This window comes from Phyllostomus hastatus, unplaced genomic scaffold (genome assembly GCF_019186645.2).
Source record: "Phyllostomus hastatus isolate PE091 unplaced genomic scaffold, TTU_PhHast_1.1 phas_contig_468, whole genome shotgun sequence".
Taxonomy (NCBI): domain Eukaryota; kingdom Metazoa; phylum Chordata; class Mammalia; order Chiroptera; family Phyllostomidae; genus Phyllostomus; species Phyllostomus hastatus.
Genome location: NW_025333884.1, coordinates 4,167,100 through 4,185,848, shown reverse-complemented (window position 1 = coordinate 4,185,848; position 18,749 = coordinate 4,167,100). Strand labels below are relative to the sequence as shown.

Here is an 18,749-nt window from a genome sequence, read left to right as displayed (position 1 = left end):
TGTGGTGAGGCTTGTGAGTAGTAAGTAGCACCTGAGGAAACCAGAGACCTAAGGGGAGTGTGGGCGGTGCTTTGGGAAAGACTGAGCAGGAATGAATGAGGGCGCCTCCGGAAAACGGGAGGCTGGGGTTTGGGGCGGTGGGTGTGGAGTCCGGGGAGGTGAGCTGGGTACACAGGCGTACATCTGTAGACACACAGAGACAACCGACACACGCACGAGCAGCATACAACCACACAAAGTCACCGACGCGCACCCTGAAACACAATCAGGGATCTTCTCACACCCAGACGCCCGGCCACCGCTCTCCGCAGATGGATGCCCGCGTACCCCCTGTGCGCCTGCCGCTTCACCTCCCCCTCCCGCTCGCCTGGGTTGCAGCGGGCGCCTTCCCGCTTTGCCAGCTCCCTTCCGCCGCCCCCGCACGCCCGTCTGTCTCCCTCCTCCTGCCGCCCACGCTCCCCCCACGGAGCAGAGTCCCCGCCGCGCACCTTCCCCCTCCTCCTCCCAGCCTCCGAGCCTGGGCCTCCGCCCAGCTTCTCACCCACCGCTCTCCCTCTCTCCAGGTCTCCCCGAGCGTCTCTGCTTCTCTGTCTCTCCCGGCAGTTTCCCTCCGGGTCTCCGTTCATCTCTAGGGCTCTGTCCCCAGTGTCTAGCTGTTTGGTCTGGGTTATATTTCGGTAACGGATTCTCCATACCTTCCCATCGTTCTCAAGGTCCAGCTTGGATTGAAAACTTGGGTTGGGGGCTGAAAGCACCGTCCGTAGAGGGGAGAGAATGCAAGGAGAGAGAGACAGACAGATGCCCAGAGACAGAGGAGACATGGGGAGATAGAGAGAGGGAGAGCCAGAGTGAGAAAGTCAGGCAGACAGGAGAGAATCAGAAACACGGAAAGAGAGAAACTTAGGGACAGAGGCCGAGGGAGGGAGAAACTGAGAGACAGAGATATGTTGGGAGAGGGAGAGAGAGAGACTGAGAGACGGACATAGTGGAAGATGAGGGAGAGAGATCCCAGGGGAGATGAAGAGAGACATTGTGACTGAGAGAAACTCAGTGGGAACCAGGGGAGAAGAGAAGCAACAGAGAGAAAGAAGACTTTGGATCAGCGAGAGAAGAGCAAGCAGCGTGGGAAAGAGAACAGTCTGAGATCAGAGGCCACAGGGGTGGGAGAGTGGGGTTTGCAGGAAACACAGAGGCAGGCACCAGGGCGATGGCATGGCAGGCTGGGGAGGAAGGCTTCCTCCCTTGACCCCAGGAAGTCCTGCCCTTGTCTAGCTCTAGTCTGTCTTGCTGTCCCCTACCAGTTGGGTTTCTCCTCCTGGGTTCCCCAAGGGCACACTTGTCAGGGTACCTGTTGGCGTGTGTGTCAGTCACCGAGTGTCAGTGGATCATGGCGTGTCTTCGAGAGCGTGAGCGTCGGAGGTGTGTGTGTGTGCATCAGCCTGTCAGCTTGTCACCCTGTCGGCAGCTGCCTGCGTGTGTCAGGGTGTGTGAGGAGCGTTTTTCCTGTGGACCCCGCGCCTTGCCGCGGCGTTTCAGCACCGCGGACAGCTCCCAGCCCACTCCCGGGGTGGGGGCCAGCCGTTGGTTCCACCCACAGAAAATTTAAAATACTCTGAGAGCGGGAGGGGGTGAGGGTGGAGGTGGGCATATGTCCTCACATGACCGTCCTGTGTGTGTCTGTCTTTGCCTGGGTGTCACTGCGGCCTGTGAGTTTGCCTGTCGAGATGGCCCTGGTGACCCGTTGGCCTGGATTGTGTTGACTTCCTCATTCCTTTCGCTGACACTGAGAGACCCAGGCGGAGAGAGAGCGGATAAGGAAAGGCAGGGAGCCCTGGCCCTTGCGTGGCTCAGCTGTGTGGAGCATCATCCCAGAAACCGAGAGGTTGCACGTTTGGTTCCTCGTCAGTGCACATGCGTAGGTTGCGGGTTCTTTCTCTGGTAGGGGCGTGTGCAGGAGGCAACAGATTGATGTTTCTCTCACACGGATGTTTCCCCTCCCTCTCCCTCCTTTTCCCCCTCTCCAAAATCAAACATGTCCTTGGGTGAGGATAAGAAAAAGAAAGGCAGACACAGAGAGCCAGGGAGACGGAGAGATAGAGGCAGAGGCTGAGAGATGGGGAGAGAAATGGAGGAAGATTGAAAGAGAGACCGAGATGCAGAGAGAGAGAGAGAGAGAGAGAGAGGGACGTGGAAGGGAATAACCAGACCCCAAAAGGCATAAAAAGCAAGATCTATGGAAGCAGAGTCTTCGGGGCGCCACTGGGGGTCTGCAGGTGGGCCATATCTCCAGGGCTGTGCTGGGGGCGTCGCGCTCAGGGCATCTGGTCCCCGCGATGTTGCCACTGCACTGGGAACGGCTGCGGGGTGTGATGGTGTGCGGGTGTGGGCGGTGTGATTGGCTGCGCTTCCTCTGCTGGCTGACTGTGTGGGCCGGTGTTTGTGTTTCTGGGTTCTGGGGCTGGGCCTTGTGGCTCCTGCCGCGGAAAGTGCTGCCAGTGGGAGAGTGTGGGCTTCCGGGGGCGGTGGGTCTGTGATGAGGGGACGGGTTTGGTGCCTGAGGGGGAGGGGGAACTTCTGGCTGTTCTTCCCCTGCCACCCCCTGGTTACCATAGCAGTGGGGATGCTGAGAAAATCAATTAGCACTCAGTGAACCCTCCAGATATGACCAGGGCAGAGTGCAGGAAGCTGATGGCCTCCTGCGCGGAAGGGTTCGTGTTAACTAATATTTACAGAGGACCCACCCTGTGTCCAGCGCTGTTCTGGGCATTGGGGATACAGCAGAGAGCTAAACGAATGAAGATCACTGCCCCAGAGGAACTTGAATTTTAACACAAGGAGGCAAATGGCAAAGGACAGTACATTCTGGGTTAGAAGGAAGAAGACAGAGAGCAGAGAAGGGGGTCAGGGTGCTGGGGTGGGGGCAGGGATGGATTTCAGTATTAAAGAAGCTAATGGGAATGAGCCTCCTTGAAAAATGAGGTGGAGCCCTGGCTGGTATGGCTCAGTGGATTGAACGCCAGCCTGTGAACCAAAGGGCCACCGGTTCGATTCCCAGTCAGGGCACATGCCTGGGTTGCAGGCCATGTCCCCAGTAGGGGGCGCGTGAGAGGCAACCACGCGTTGATGTTTCCCTCTCTCCCTCCCTTCCCCTCTCTAATAATAAAAATAAGTAAATAAAATCTATAGAAACAGAAGAAGAAGGTGGAGTTTGAGAAGCAGAGGAAGGAAGGGGCTGAGCCTGGAGGGACAGTGTCCTCAGCGGAAGAAAAGCCTTGAGACACGGGCAGGCCTAGCAGTTCAAGGGACAGTGAGGGGCTACGTATCTGGCAGCTGGCGTGAGAGAGCATGGGGGCGGGGGGCCTGAGGCCAGAAAGGGACCAGGGGCCAGGAGGCACAGGGCTTTGCGGGCCGCTGGACTCTGGCTTTGATCCTGGGTGAGAAGGGAGCCCTGTGAACGCGGTGAGCAGAGGAAGGACGCGCTCTAACTTCGGTTGTATCGGAATCCCTCGGGTTGCTGCTCTTTAATGAACCTCTGCTTTCTCAGCTGTTTCTGGGCTTGTTTCTACCAAATGGGGATCATGAGGTGGGGGGCGGGGACTTCCTCTGAGGATGGTTTTGAGGATTACATGAGATTACAGAACCTGAGAGGTAGGGGGCGCTCCAGCTACTGGCTGACTAAGAGGCCAAGTGTCTGATGATTCCGGGGAGGGGCCTCATGCCGGGTGTCCTGCTTCTGCCCGCTCAGGAAAACTCTTCAGGTGAAGATAGTTGATGACGAGGAATATGAGAAAAAGGATAATTTCTTCATCGAGCTGGGCCAGCCGCAGTGGCTTAAGCGAGGGATTTCAGGTGAGGGGTGAGCTGTGGGAGAGATAAAAAGTCCGGGGGTGGGGAGACCCTTGGGAGATCAATGGTGGGCGCTCCTTCAAACTCTTGCATCTGAGCTGCCCAGGGAAGTCATCTCACTTTCTCTCTGTCTGTCTCTCCCCAGCTTTGCTGCTCAATCAAGGTGAGTGGAGTTACCTCCTGGCTTTAGCTAGAGAGGGGGACACTGAAGGGAGCATCTCAGGGGAGGGTCATGGCCTCAAGCTACTCTTCCAGGTCAGGTGTGAGGCAGGTCAAAGGTGAGAAAAAGGTAGACTGGGGCTGGGTATGGTTTGGAGCTGGCCTTAGAGTTGGTAGAGCCAGTGGAGTTTGGGGGTACAGCTGGGGGTCTGGAGGCCAAGGATCATGTTCTGTTTGTAGTTGATATTGGTGCGGGGTGAGTCATAGAATCCGATCTGGGTTTGTGGTGGGATTAGAGGGAGCCAGTCTTGGGGTTTTTTTAGGACTGGGGTGGGGTTAGGATTTGAGATAAGGATTAGGACTGGGTCAAAGTTAGAGTTAAGATGGAAGTCGGTTTCTGGGTTTGTGATTAGAATTGGGGCCAGGCTCTGATGCTGGGGTGAGAGTCAGGGCTAGGGTCAGTGGCTAGAAGATGGTGAGAAAGTAGGACTGGGGTTTGGGGTTAGAATTAAGGCTGGACTAAAAATTGTAATAGCCAGGGTAAGTAATGCAAGTTGCTGTGACAAATAGGCCCTGAATCCCAGTAGAACACAAAAGGCACTTCTTGCTCAGGCAACATTTTCTGAGAGCGTGCCTCTCTGGTGGGTGGGCTTTCTTCTGGGAATTAAGGTTGGGTTGGTGCTGGGCTTGGAGCAAAGGATCAACATACTTTAGGGAGATAAGTGAATTCAGGGCCAGTTATAAGAGGTCTAGGTTCAAGATTTGTACCAAATTGGGTCTCCCCATCTTTCTGCAACCCCTCAAACATACTCTAGGGTGTTTTCAGAGCTTGGATGTGGAGACTAGGCCTCCTCCTTCAGGGATGTTGATGATATTGATGATGATGTTGGTGATAATAATACAGAAAACAACATTTCTAACTATTTATCATGTAACAGGCATTGTTCTAAATACCTCATGTGAATTAGCACTTTTAACTCCCACAAACCCCCTGTGAGGCAGGCACTGTGCCCACTCTGTAGATATGAACACTGAGGCACAGAGAGGCCAGAGCATTGCCCAAGGTCACAGAGTGCCCACCATAGGAACCCCAGAGCCCACAAACTTAACCTCATGGCTCAGCCACAGGAGCTAGAACTCAAGCTGGAGATAGTGGTGGTCAGAGAGGAGGCTGGGACAGGCTGCAGAGGGTCACTGAGGAGGCTCCTCAGAGGACATAGATGGGTAGTGAAGGCATCACAGGCCCAGCTGGGCAGACCTCCCTGGAGTCTAACTCCCACGCCTCACGCTGCAGGGGATGGGGACAGGAAGCTGACAGCGGAGGAGGAGGAGGCTCGAAGGATAGCGGAGATGGGCAAGCCGGTGCTTGGGGAAAACTGCCGTCTGGAGGTCATCATCGAGGAGTCATATGATTTTAAGGTGATTTCCTAGGGCCTCACTTTCTTGAAGTTTTGTCTGAGTGGTTTCCTTGGAGAGAGTCTAAGAGGGGATAGACTATGAGGGTCACAAGGAAGGGAGCCATCCTCCAGGTCCCTCCGTTAGCACCATGGACAGCTCAGCCTCCCAGCCTGGCTCCAGGGTGTGGAAGGTTGCAGACCCCTGAGCATGGGGTGTGGGCCCTCAACCCCAGTCCCTCACGGGACCCTCTGGATTGGTTACCAGCAGTGACATCTTCCCCACCCTTCCATCCCCAGAACACCGTGGATAAACTCATCAAGAAAACGAACTTGGCTTTGGTGATTGGAACCCATTCATGGAGGGAGCAGTTTTTAGAGGCCATTACGGTGAGCGCAGGTAAGTGGGAAGGGAGGAGAGAGAGAGAGAGAGAGAGAGAGAGAGAGAGAGAGAGAGGAGTAGGGTGGCAGAGGGAGACACAGGGAGAAATGAATGGAAAGACAGGGAAGGAGAGAAGGGCGGAGAGATAGGAAAGAAAAGGGAACAGGCAAGACACAGAGGGCAGATGAAAAGGAAAAGACAGAGAAGGAAACAGGTACAGGAGGATGAAAAGGTGGGGAGAGGTACAAACAGGAGAGACAGGCACACAGAGTGCACAGGGCATCTCGGAGAAAGAGATGCAGAGAGGGGGGCGGAGGTAGTCAGGAAGCAGTGGGAGGCCAGAGTGAGGGCGGGAAGATGCTGAGAGACAGGGGCGGTGCTGCGGGAGGAGGTGTGCCTGCCCAGACTTCCTCCTGGTGTCTGGTGATTAGAGGGTGGAAACAGGTTAAATGGCAAGGCTTCCCCAGAGAGAGCCTGGGCTCCTCTGTTGCCATGGAGACAGTCACCACAGCTCCCAGCTCTCCCCACCCCTGTTCAGTTCCCACCCTCCTTAGGCCTCAGATGGCTTCTCACTGCCCCCCTGTGGCCAGAGACACTATGGCACTTGGATCACAGACTCAGTCCCTTGTGATACAGAGTGGGGAAACTGAGACACGGGAACGGAGGAGGGGCAGGCCTGAAGTCCTGCAGGGGATCCAGAAAGGGGTGAAGCAGAACTCAGGGCTTCTGTCCCTTACACAACATCAGCTCTCCTTCAGGGAGGCCTATCTGGTGGGAACTGAAAACGCACACAAGGGATTGTGGTGGGAAAGAAACCGGTCCACGGTGGGATCAAAAGAAACCAGGCTTTGGGGATGGAAAACTACTAGGTAGCAGGCCTAGAGACTCAGACTGGAGGCCTAAGAGAAATGAAGTGTATCTCCCTCTGAGGTCATGTTCTTCGACGTCTGTTTCTGAGGGACCCCAGGACCCAGCCCTATGCAGGACATTGCTGGGGACAAAGAGATGACCGTGACACTTCGGGCCCTGTTCTCACGGAGCTCCCAGTCCAGTGGGGGAGACAGAGCTGTCACAAGAGAGTGACAACCCAGAGTGGGCAGGGCTGGGGTGGGGACCTCAGGGAGCTGCAGGGGTGTGTGACCCAGCTTGAAGGTCAGGGAGGGCTTCCTGAAGGAGGAGACTTCTGAGCTGAGTCTTCATATGGAAATCGGAGAGTATGTTCTCTATGCTTTGACCTTATCCATGTCTCACTGTGATCAGCTAGGGTGTGTTCAGTGGCAAACAACAGAAAACTCAGCCATAAGTGGCACATGAGTTTTTCTCACAAGAGAAAAAGAACCTGCAATAGGCAAAGGTTTGCAGCAGCTTAGTAATGTCACTCAATGCCCAGGCTCCTTCTTTAAGTTCTCTTTCCGATGCTCAGCTTTTGCCCTCATGGTTGCAAGATGGCTGCTGTACCTCCAGGTGTTGTGTCTATATTCCAGGCAAGAAGAAAGAGGAAAGAGTGCATCAGGAAGGGGCAGCACATTTGCACTCCCAGTTTTAGTTTCCAATTCCATTTTACTTGGAGTCACAGAAAAAATAAACTTATTCTTTGAGGTGTAACTGGCAGAACAAAAACCCACCCAAACCACTTAGCTAAACCTTTACAAACTAAAGCATTTATTTCTTTAACAAGACAAGTGGCTAAGAAAAGTGGGAAAGGAATATGTGACCTGAACCCCAGGGTCCATCAATCTCTCGTTGCCTCAGCAGCTGCTGGGTATTCTCTGCCACAGACATTCTGAGGAGCCCTTGGGTTGAACCATGGGGAGTGGCCTCATATTTGGGTGGCTGGCCTGCCTTGTATTCCCTGACTTGCTCTGAGTGACTGGTCAGGAGTTTCAGTGTCTCTCCTCAGCATTTTTCCAGATGCAGTGCTGGGCACATGCAAGTGCATTCATTGCTTTTCATTCATTGCTTTATGCTCATGGGTTTAGGGCAAGGTGGGCAACATGTCATTTGTGCTGTTCCATTACACAGGTCACTGCAGGTGGGTAAAATTTGGTCACAGTAGGTGACACAAACAACTCGAAGGATGAGGCATCCTTTACAAAGCTCAGAAAGCACACCCCTCTCCAGAAACCTAGAGCTTTCCAGAAACCCTCCATAATATGCCTCATTGCCAGACTCGGTCGCATGGCCACAGCTGCAAGGGATTCTGGGAAAGTAAGTATGAAGCTTAGGACTCACTAGCTGCAAGGCATTTGGAGAGAGTGAATATTTTTATCTGAGAACATGGCTGTCACTAGCCTTAAGGGATTCCAGGAGAGGGACTAATGTTAGCCGAGTGCAAGGCTCGCTCTACCTGCAAAGGACTCTGGGAAGGTGGGTACCTTTAGTGAAGCATGTGGCTAGTGTCAGCTGCAATGAATCAGAGGAAGTGAATATTGCTACCTTCAGAATACTTCTACCTGTGAATATTTCTACATGGCTGTCAGTAGCTGTAAAAGCTTCTGGGTAAAGGAATATTTTTAGGTAGGGATATGGCCACCCCTAGCAGCAAGGAATTCTGGAAAGCTGAATATTTTTAGCTGGGCATATGGCCTGCCACAGCTTTAAGGGACTCTGGGAAAGTAAATCTTTTTACCCAGGTCTATACATTCTCCTTGCTGCAAGGGATTCTGGGACAGTGTGTCTAGCGGTGGAAGTGGCCACACCTAGCTTCAGGGGATTCTGGGCAAGCGATTCATTGTGTGGGACCCAATGTCTGGAAGCTGAACACAGGGGCTGTAGTCAAGGCAGGAGGCATGGGCGTGTGCCCCAGCTGGGTCGTGTGCCCACAGGGGACGAGGAGGAGGAGGAGGACGGGTCCCGGGAGGAGCGGCTGCCATCCTGCTTTGACTACGTCATGCACTTCCTGACGGTGTTCTGGAAGGTGCTGTTCGCCTGCGTGCCCCCCACCGAGTACTGCCACGGCTGGGCCTGCTTCGGTGTCTGCATCCTGGTCATCGGCCTGCTCACCGCCCTCATCGGGGACCTGGCCTCCCACTTTGGCTGCACCGTTGGCCTCAAGGACTCCGTCAACGCCGTGGTCTTCGTGGCCCTGGGCACCTCCATCCCCGGTAACCCCCCCAGGGGACCCCTCAGTGGGGCAAGGTCTCAGGCCAGGCAATGAGACTGGTGCTGCAGTAATGCAGTGGCGGAGCCCTGCAGAACTCATTTTCGGGGGGTCCCCTAGGTTCACTCTGTGAATGGAATCCTCCCCAAAAGCCACCAGGTGGCATGTCCCATAGAACTAAGATGGCGGGAACCAGTAGAAGCCAGAGGATGCATTCCACACAAACAAGATGTTAATTTCCCCTCCTCTCCCCCCACCCCCACCAAGAAACCAGGTGGCAGGTTCCATAGAACTATGTCGATGTGCATGATGCGAACCAGGCCAGTGAATTCCAAGGCTGTAGGAAGATGTGGGAGCAGAGTAGAAACCAGAGGTTGAAGGAGGGGTGCCATGCAAATAAAAGAGTGGGTTTTCAGAGACTACAGCTTATGTTCCCCAAAACACCATGGCCAAGATCCCCTCTCCCCAAATAAACCCGAGTGAGAGTCCCTCAGAAACTGGGTGGCCAAGCCCGAAATTCCTAGGGCAGTAGGGAGACCACATGGGTGGGCAGGCTGCCGCCCTTGCTTTCCACATCAGTGTGCTCACCAGTGGGGCGGCACTGTCCGTCCAGAAAGCAGGAGGCGGGCCCTGTGGAAAGCAGCCGCTGGGGATTGGTTGGTTTTCTGACGCCTGCCCTCCACACCAGAGACATGACTTATTAAAGATGCTCAGGAATTGGTGCAGGCCATGGAAACCAGGCCACTGCTGGAAGGAGACCATGTGGGGAATCGACAGGAAAGGGGTTGCATAGGGGTGGATCCTAACACCTATTTTGTCCAGCCTGGTGGCAGTGGGGTGATTGGGCTGGTAGATAAACAGCCAGCAGGGTCATGGGAAGCAGAGGGGGATTCCCTTTGAAAGCAGGCAGCGAGTCCCATAGAAAGTAGGCAGCAGGCTCCATAGAGTGCGGAGAGTGGATCCCTTCAAAATCAGGCAGTGAGTCCCACAGAAAGTAGACTGAGCTCCACAGAAAGCAGGCCATGTGTCCTGTACAGAGCAGGCACAGGGACAGTGACGGACTTTGCCTTTTGGGTGGGGTCAAGGCCTCAAGTCCCTACTTACCATAGTCTGCCCAGGGCTACAGGGATGGGAGGCGGTGACTGCACCGCGTCCCACCCCGGGTCTGGATCCCCTGGACACAGGGATGGTGTGGGTCTTGTGGAAAGCAGGCAACAGGGACAGACGGACGCCAAGCCCTGGGGGTGGCCCGCGGAGCCCTTCTGACCCGTGCGCGTCTCTGCCCCCACAGACACATTCGCCAGCAAGGTGGCTGCGCTGCAGGACCAGTGCGCGGACGCCTCCATCGGCAACGTGACCGGCTCCAACGCGGTGAACGTGTTCCTGGGCCTGGGCGTGGCCTGGTCGGTGGCTGCGGTGTACTGGGCGGTGCAGGGCCGCCCCTTCGAGGTGCGAACGGGCACGCTGGCCTTCTCCGTCACGCTCTTCACTGTCTTCGCCTTCGTGGGCATCGCCGTGCTGCTGTACCGGCGCCGGCCGCACATCGGCGGCGAGCTGGGCGGCCCGCGCGGCCCCAAGCTCGCCACCACGGCACTCTTCCTGGGCCTCTGGTTCCTGTACATCCTCTTCGCCAGCTTGGAGGCTTACTGCCACATCCGGGGCTTCTAGCGTCCCCTGCAGAGACTTGGCCTCCCCACCCCCACCCCCGGGAGACTGCGGCACGCGCGGCTCCTCCCGCCTCCTCGTCCGGGGCTTGGCCTCCCTGCCTCCTCGGAATTGATCCTGTCCCCACCAACAGCCTCCTCCCTTCCACTCGGGAGCCTGCCCAGGGCCTCCTACCAGTCACTCACAACTCCCACCCATCCCTGTTAGTTTCCGTCAGCACCCCGGGGGAAATCTCCGCCTGGACGTCCGTCCTCTCGGTGACCCTCTAGAGAATCCAGCATCTCTCTCCCTAGACACTCAACCTTGACCTTTCCTCTGGAGGACCCACCGCCGCCGCTGCCGCGGATGGACCTGTGTGCCCCAGGCCCTCAGAACTTAGCCTCCCCCGGGGCACTTTGAAGGAGGCTGATCCTCCTAGGATAGCGCGAGTTTCAGCCCTTTCCCCAACCCCGGGGCGCTGGGTTCGGCCGCCAGGGGAGGGGGAGGGGAAAGGGCCGTGTGCGTGTGGGCGCAAAGGGGGCCATGCCTTCCCTGATTTCTCCACTCAGGCCCTTGGGAGGACGCTAATTCTCGAGGCTTGGAGAAGGGGGAGCAGTTCGGGGTTTCTGAGCTGGAGGGGGCATATTTGGGACCTGAAATTTCTCACATTCCAGCACCCCCGCTCTCCTCCACTACCTCTGAGGGCCCCGCCACGCCTTCGAGGGGGGGGGGCCTGTGTGTATATAGTGTGTGGGGGAGGGGGGTCGCGGGAGGGTGCATGTCTTGGGGAAAGGGGGTGACAGACTTTTCCTTTTGAGAGGGCAGCAGACTCCCCCAGCCATGAAAATCGACTTTGGGGAGGAGGCCGCAAATCAAAGGAAGTCCAGCCATCTTCCTCGACAATCTAGAAGGCTCATTTTGCCCTCAGTGCCAGCCAATCCGGGCAGGACCCTCGAAGAGGAGATCGAGGGTTCCAGAGGACCAATGCTACAAGCCAGCAAATGCTGCCACATCTCTGCCTGATGGGGAGCAGGGGCGGGTGGGAGGGTGGGACTGGGCCCAGGGTGTCTGGGTGGGCATTTTTAACTTTGGAGGCCACCCGTCTGTTGGTAGGCCACCTGCATTTTCTTACTGTGGATGTCTCCCGTCCAAAGGACACCCCTGGGGCGTGGGGAACGCTGCCCACTTCTGGGGAGCCTGAGGATGACCCTGCAGCCCCCTAACGCCCTGCTTCCCACGGGTTTTTAGCGTTCTGTCGTCCTGTCGTGCATCCGCCCGGCATCCCAGGCCTGTCCCCGCCCCCCTTCTCTACTCGCAGCTCATCAGCACCAGTCGCTGTCTCTTTTCTCTGTGATTTCTGTAAAAATTGCCATAAAACTTTGAAATTCTGCCTGGGAAACAAGCCTTCCCGTGAGAAGTTGGGAGATTCTGGAGGAGAGAGCTAATGAGGTCTTTGAGATTTCCGCAGCTGTGAAGTAGACCAGGTAATGTGGGTTTTTCCAGGCCCCCAGTCCTCGGCAGGACACACCCACGTGCACCACCAGCCTCACTAAAGGTCCACAGGCTTCCCCCAGCCACGCCCCCACCAATCACCGCGGAGCTTCCCTAGCCACGCCTTCATTCCATCACCCACAAGATACTCCTCTTTACAGGGCATCCTGGGAACTCAAATTTGCCTGAGCAGGAGCTGGGGTTTATTCCTTGAATAAAGAATGGACTTTCTCAGAATGCTGGAATGCCGGGGGGAGAGGGATGTGTGTGTGTGAGACTCCAGATAAAGGGAGGGCACAGCATACAGAAAGATGAGCAGACGCGAATTACAGGCTCTTTCGTGCAAGTGGTTAGCATGAATGGAGTGTGGGGGCTTGGGGAGTGAAGAGACCTCAAGAGGACCAATTATAACAGACCTTGTCAGCCGCGCTAGGAAGCTTGGAATTTAGCCTAAGAGCAAAGGCGAGCTTTGGAAGGGGTTTCAATGGTGGGTGGGGGCAGGGCAGGCAATTGATATCTGATTTACGTTTTCGAATGTTCCTTCTGGATACCCGAGAGACCTGAGGCTGGGAGATCAGGGCGGAGGCTGCAGTGCGGCTGAGGAGGGGGTCCTGGAGTTGGGTGGTGGGAAGGAAGGCGGTGATGGGGTGGTTTCAAGAGAGAAAGGATAGGGAGCCTGGCAGGAGAGAGACGGGTGCATTCGAGCAGGCTAGCCAGGGACAGTTTGACGACAGGGATATTAAAAGGTGCGCAGGGTTCAACCAAGGAAAACAAGAGGGAAGGTGCAATACCCAGGGCTAGCAGTAGAGGGAGCAGTTACCATCCTGAGCTTGAAAGTGTGAGCTCAGTGGCCTAAACTGTCCAGGCTGCGGCTGCAGCGTAGGAGCGGAGTGCAGACACAGCCACTCACGCTCAAGCAGAAGCCAGAGGTCAAGAGAGGTCATAGGCTTCAGCTTCTCGGGAGGCAGAGCTGGAGGGGGAAAGGTGGAGAGTCGATCTGGGAGATGGGCCGTGGGGAGGGAGAGTTTTCAGAGAGTGAGGTTTTTTCTGGGCTTGGGGAACGAAGGTAGGGTGAGTAGGAAGAATGGGCTTGGAGAATATGCAGGATTCCGGGCGAGCGCATGCTGAGGGCGAGATGCCTGTGGGACATCCAGAGGAGAGGTCAGGGAGGGGCTGCCTGGAGCTCAGAGAAGGGGCTGCGCTGGAGGGAGATCTGAGATTTGTAGGCCAGGGGGTGTCACCAAGCCACGGGAGCGGGCAGGGCTGCCCAGGGAGAGGGTGTAGTGTGAGAAGGGTACGAACAGTGCCCTGAGGGGCTCCAGCGTCTAGGGTGCACATGGAACATGGGAGACCTTTCAACGGAAAAGGACTTGCCAGAGAGGTAGATGGGGGACCTGGGGCACAGGAAACCGAGAGACGGGGCCACAATCTGCCGAGAGGTGGAGTGGGATGAGGACCGAGGAGTGACGCTGAGAGGCTGTGGGGGGCAGAAGTCAGGCTGATCTAGAGTGAGGAGGGAGTGGCAGTTGGGGAAGCTGAGTCAGAGCATGTAGACCACCCTTTGGAGCCATTTTTTTTAATGGGCTATAGAAATGATCCCTGAAAGTATAGTCTTTGGAGAATCTTTCTTTAAAGATTTTATTTATTTATATTTTCAAAATATTTCTTTTTAGAGGGGAAGGGAGGGAGAAAGAGGAGAGAAACATCAATGTGTGGTTGCCTCTCGAGCGTTCCCCTACTGGGGACCCTGCCCGCAATCCAGGCATATGCCCTGACTGGGAATTGAACCAGCGACCTTTCAGTTCACAGAATGATGCCCAACCAACCAAGCTACACCCATCAAGGTCTGGAGAACCTTGAAGGAGAAAGGGGAGCTGCTAGAGAAAGAGGGTGCATGAGCAGGCTCTCCTGCCAACGTGGGGACAGGTGTGGAGCAGGAGGGCTTTGAACACAAGGGTGGAAGAGCGCTTGGGGGCCCGAAGTTTGTGGGAACCACGCCGACAGCAGCTGGCGGTTACAGAAAGCACCGGGCACTATGCGGGGCTCTCCTAGGTGGACACAGCCTCCCTCAGTCCGCCACTGATGCTAGCAATCACTCCCAGTGCACAGGTGAGGAAACAGGCTCAGAGAGGTGCAGGGCAGAGAGGGGAGACAGGGCAGAGGGGGGAGAGAGGTCCAGGGTGCACAATGGGACAGAGACTTCCTTCAGCGGAGTAGAGGCGGGAAATGTATGAGCCTGGCAGCAGGGAGATGAGTAAGGTCTCAGCTGTAGTGCTGGGTGTCCCCAGAGCTTGGGATGTGGCTGAGGGGGGACCTCCCAGATGCCCCTTCATCCCACCCCAAACATGGTGATTCCCACCTGGGTGAAGGAGTTCCCGGGGCATCAGCTTGGGAGTGACTGGCAGGATCTGTTGCGGGAGGTAGCATGGCGGGGAGGTTTGTTTCCCCTGCGCCCCAGGGCCCGCGTCTGGACCAGGGAGACAGTAGCGCCGATGGGACGAGGGGTGCCCACTTCACAGGCTGTCGTACTGAATGAGAGCTTAATCTACATAATTTATCAGAAGTATGTGTAATATATTAAATTCCATACATTTTATTATAATTATACTATCTATACATTAGACCAATGCCTGGCACACAGTAAGAGCTCAATGGTATTCCCGCTTGCTTGTTCACTTTTGTATTCCAGATTCTCTGTCTCTTACACACACACACACACACACACACAGCCCTCTGTTCACCATCCCAGAACGAACAGCCTCAGTGGGACAGAGAAATGCAGAAGCCCCATGAACCTGCTTTACCACCTGAGTCCCAGCTGCAAGGCCACCAAACCCAGGGACAACTGGACGTGGGGGACTAGTCTCTCTCTCCCTCCAGCCCCTGGGAGCCTCCAATTCACTTTACCCACTGTGCATCCACTCTGTGCCTGGCACTCTGCTGGGGACATGGCCATGACCCACATGTCCCTGCTTTCCCGAGGAGCACAGCGCACTGCAGGGACACAGTCCAGACAGGATGCGAGACGTGGCGGCTGGGTTGTGACTTGCAAGGGCGAGGACTCTGTAGCAAGACCCCCGGAGGAAGTGGGAGGCCCCAGTTGGGTAAATGAGGCGAGTGGAAGGAAGGAGTGTGAACAGACAGATGCAGGGACCAGGGAGGGCCCAGCAGCAGGGGGCTGGCAGGCGGGAGCATTAACACCCCTAGCCTGAGGGACAAGCGGAAGCAGTGACTCCCAGAACCTCCAGAAGGTGTCTGTCTGTAAGCCCTTGTGAGGGCCTCCTATGAATACTTGATTAACAGACGTGAATAACAAGGGACCCAAAGTAATTGTGGTTTCAATGAGATGAATGTATTTCTCTTTTGTGTAACCGTCTGCATCTGGCATGGCTGCTCTGTTTCATGAGGACAGCAAGGAACCCAGTTTCTTCTATCTTCTTGCTCTGACGTAGCAGGACTACGACCCTCATCTGTCTGGTCCCAGGTGTCTCAGCCTCGGGGCATTACTGCAGCCAGAAGGGTGGACACAGGAGGAGAGGGCCAGGACCCACCATGCTCGGTGAGCTTTTACCAGGAGCTCCGCACACCACGTCCCCCTGCATCTTGGTTGCCAGACCTAAACAGCCACACCTAGCTGCCAGAGGAGCTGGGAGAAGAAAGGACAATAGCTTTTACCTCGGTCACCATGCTAAAGTCGTAGAGGATTTTCCAGGAGAAGTGGCAGACTGGATGTTGAGGATCAGTGAACAGCCTCTTCCGCAAGAGGTGTGAAGGAACACACAGAGGTGATGCTCAGAAATCTAACCAATCAGATCATAGACACCGAAGTTGCCATGGAAGTTCACGCCAAGGAGCCCCAGGACCTTTGCATCACCAGCTCCAAAACCAACATTCCAGCTGGAACCAGTCCTGACCCTCCGACCTTCCCTAGTCTGTGAAATCCATATTTCCTCAGCCCCTCTTTCTAAATGGTTCCCCAGTCCTTCGCCTGTTTCCCCCAAATAAATCTGCAGCCCCCCCCAGACCTCCCCCTCCCCCAACTTCCTGTCCCTCACCCACCTTTCCCTGACCCTCCAAACATCCCGTTTTGGTATCTGTTTCTATGTAACAAACACCACCCTAAGCCTTAATGGCTTAAAGTGACAAGTTATTATTCTCTCACTGGGGACTCACAGCACTGCAGCCAGGTGTCAGCAGAGACTACAGTTACGTGATGTCTTGGGAAACTCAGTGACCGCCGGCCGATGGCTGGTGCTGGCTGTCTGCTGGGGCTGTGGACCCGAGCCCATGTCTTTCTGGACAGTTTCTGCCTCTCTCTCTCTCTCTTTGCGTTGGTCTCTGCACAGCTGACTCTCCCTCTGTGTCTGTTTCCAAAGGTCTCTGTCCCTTTTGGACCCGGTCTCCCTGTTCCATCCATTGCTCCCTGTCTCTCTCTCTCTCTGTTTCCAAATGTCAGTCTCCCCCGTGCTGTGTGCATGTGCGTCTTTATGTCTAGATCTCTGCATTGGTTACCTGCTGCTGAGTGACAAGCCACCGTGACCGCGGCTCTCCTGATCCAAGTAGGGTTGGCGGAGGCCAAAACGTGCCGCGTTCATTTTGGAGCTTGGCTGGGGCCAGAATGTGCAAGACGCTGTCGCTTGCGGCCGGCAGGGGGCGCTGTCTGCGGTCTGGACCCCTCTCCCTGAGGCTGGCCCCTCCACTGCCTCCCTTACTGGGCTGGACCAACTTCTTAAGAGCATAGCGGCCGGTTCTAAGAGCCACAGTGGACGCTGCAAGGCTTCTGGTCACTTCTGCCACATTCTGTGGGTCAAGCAAGTCACAAAATTCCGGGGGGCGGGGAAAAAGACGCCACCTCTTGATGGATGTTGCGCATGCCTGGAGGGAGGGGAGGAGCCGCTGGTGGAGGTTCACGGCCCAGTGATGGGCGTTCCCAAAGGTATCCATGTCCTAACTCCGGGAACCCGTGGCTGCTACCTTATATGACCAAAAAGGATTTGGCAGGTGTCGTGAAGGATCTTGGGATAGGGAGATTGTCCCTATTGGGATGATCTGGGGGGACCCTAAATGCGGTCACATGGAGCTTCATAAGCAGGGGTGGCCCACCTCTGGGCATCTCTGGGTCACACTGGAGGAAGAAGAGCTGTCTTGGGCCACACATTAAATACACAAACACTGATGAAAACTGAGGAGCAAAACAAAGGTTTGAAGTAAATTTACAATTTTGTGTTGGGCCGCATTCATAGCCATCCCGGGCCTCATTCAAATGTGGCTGCAGGTTGGACACCCCTGGGGGAGGGAGTGTGGCCCTGCTGACGCTTGGACTGCGGCCCATGGGGACTGATTATGTGCTGTGGCTTCCAGAACTAGGAGGGAACAGATCTGCCCTGTTCTAACCCCTCGGGTTTGTGCCGATGTGTTAGAGCAGCCCCAGGAAACCTCGACACGCTCTTCAGAGCTAACTCAGCGCCGCCCCTCGTCTCCTGGTTCTCTGTACCTCTGCATCTTGAAAGCTTTTTTAAAAAATACTGTGGTAAAATACATGACACAAAATTTACTGTTTTAGCCCTGACCCATGTGGTTCAGTTGGCTGGCCATCGCTCTGCAAAGCAGAAGGTCGCCGGTTCGATTCCCGGTCAGGGCACATGTGAGAGGCAACCGAGTGATGTTTCCCTCCCTCCCTTCCCCTCTCTCTAAAAATAAATAAAATCTTTATTTTAAAAAGTACCATTTTAAACATTTTCAAGCGCACATTTCAGTGGCATTTAGTCCATTCAGTGTTGTGCAACCACCACCTCTGTCTAGTTCCAGAAATTTCCATCACCCCCAAAGGAGACCCTGTACCCGTCAGCATGCACTCTGCATTTCCCTTCCTCCAGCCCCTGGCCACCACCAATCCACTCCCTGTCTCTGTGGACTTGCCCGTTCTGGGCAGTTCATGTAAGCAGAATCTCACGATACCCGGCCTTTCCGTATCTGGCTCCTTTCCCTGAGCTTCACGTCTTTGCGGCTCCCCCAGGTGGCCACGCCTGGATCAGCAATTCTTCCTTTTGGTGACTGAGTAATATTCCACTGTATGAAGCTACCACATTTGGCTTATCTGTTCTTCTGTTGATGGATGCTAAATCTTCACCTCTTGTGTTTGATTTGTTTCTCTGTTCCTTCCTTTCTTTCTTTGCCACGTCTCACGTGCTCACAGAATTTTGGGTGTCAAGGGTTATTAACGAGGGTTCTCCAGAGATGCAGAACCAATAGGATGTGTGGACAGACAGACAGACAGGGACTTGTTTTTTAAATTGGCTCGTGCGATGGCGGGAGCTGGCATGTCCCATTTCCGCAGGGCAGGCCAGCAGGCTGAGACTGCTGTGGCGGCTCAAGCCCTAGCACCGCCCTGAAGCAGGATTCCCTCTTTCTCAAGGGACCTCCATCTTTGCTTTTAAGGCCTTCAACTGATTGGGCAAGACCCACCCACCTTACGGAGGGTCATCTGCTTCACGCATTTAAAGGTTAATCTCATCTGAAAAATACCTTCGCAACAACATGTGGATTAAAGTGTGACCACCCATCTGGGCACCAAGTGGACACAGACAATTTGCCATCACGGGGTGGGGGTCTTGTCTCCCCTTGCGCCCTCTCTCTGTCCACCCCCCCCCACATCCCTGCCTGGCCACTCGCTGTCTTAGGTTGAGCTCCACAGAAGCCAGCCTGAGGCAAGGATGGGGGACAAGCATTTTAT

The 18,749-nt window shown here is 55.3% G+C and overlaps 1 protein-coding gene across 3 annotated transcripts in view; it reads left to right on the top strand.

Moving 5' to 3' along the window:
- SLC8A2 (solute carrier family 8 member A2) overlaps positions 1–11,554 on the top strand; it is a 29,615-nt gene extending 18,061 nt beyond the window's left edge. For all 3 annotated transcript variants that reach the window (XM_045845385.1, XM_045845383.1, XM_045845384.1), the window contains exons 5-10: positions 3,746–3,849; positions 3,992–4,009; positions 5,300–5,424; positions 5,700–5,799; positions 8,607–8,885; positions 10,173–11,554. In XM_045845385.1, the coding sequence (XP_045701341.1) occupies positions 3,746–3,849; positions 3,992–4,009; positions 5,300–5,424; positions 5,700–5,799; positions 8,607–8,885; positions 10,173–10,549 (1,003 nt within the window). In that variant the 3' untranslated portion in view covers positions 10,550–11,554. The remainder of the gene's footprint in view (positions 1–3,745; positions 3,850–3,991; positions 4,010–5,299; positions 5,425–5,699; positions 5,800–8,606; positions 8,886–10,172) is intronic.
- Positions 11,555–18,749: the final 7,195 nt, after the last annotated feature.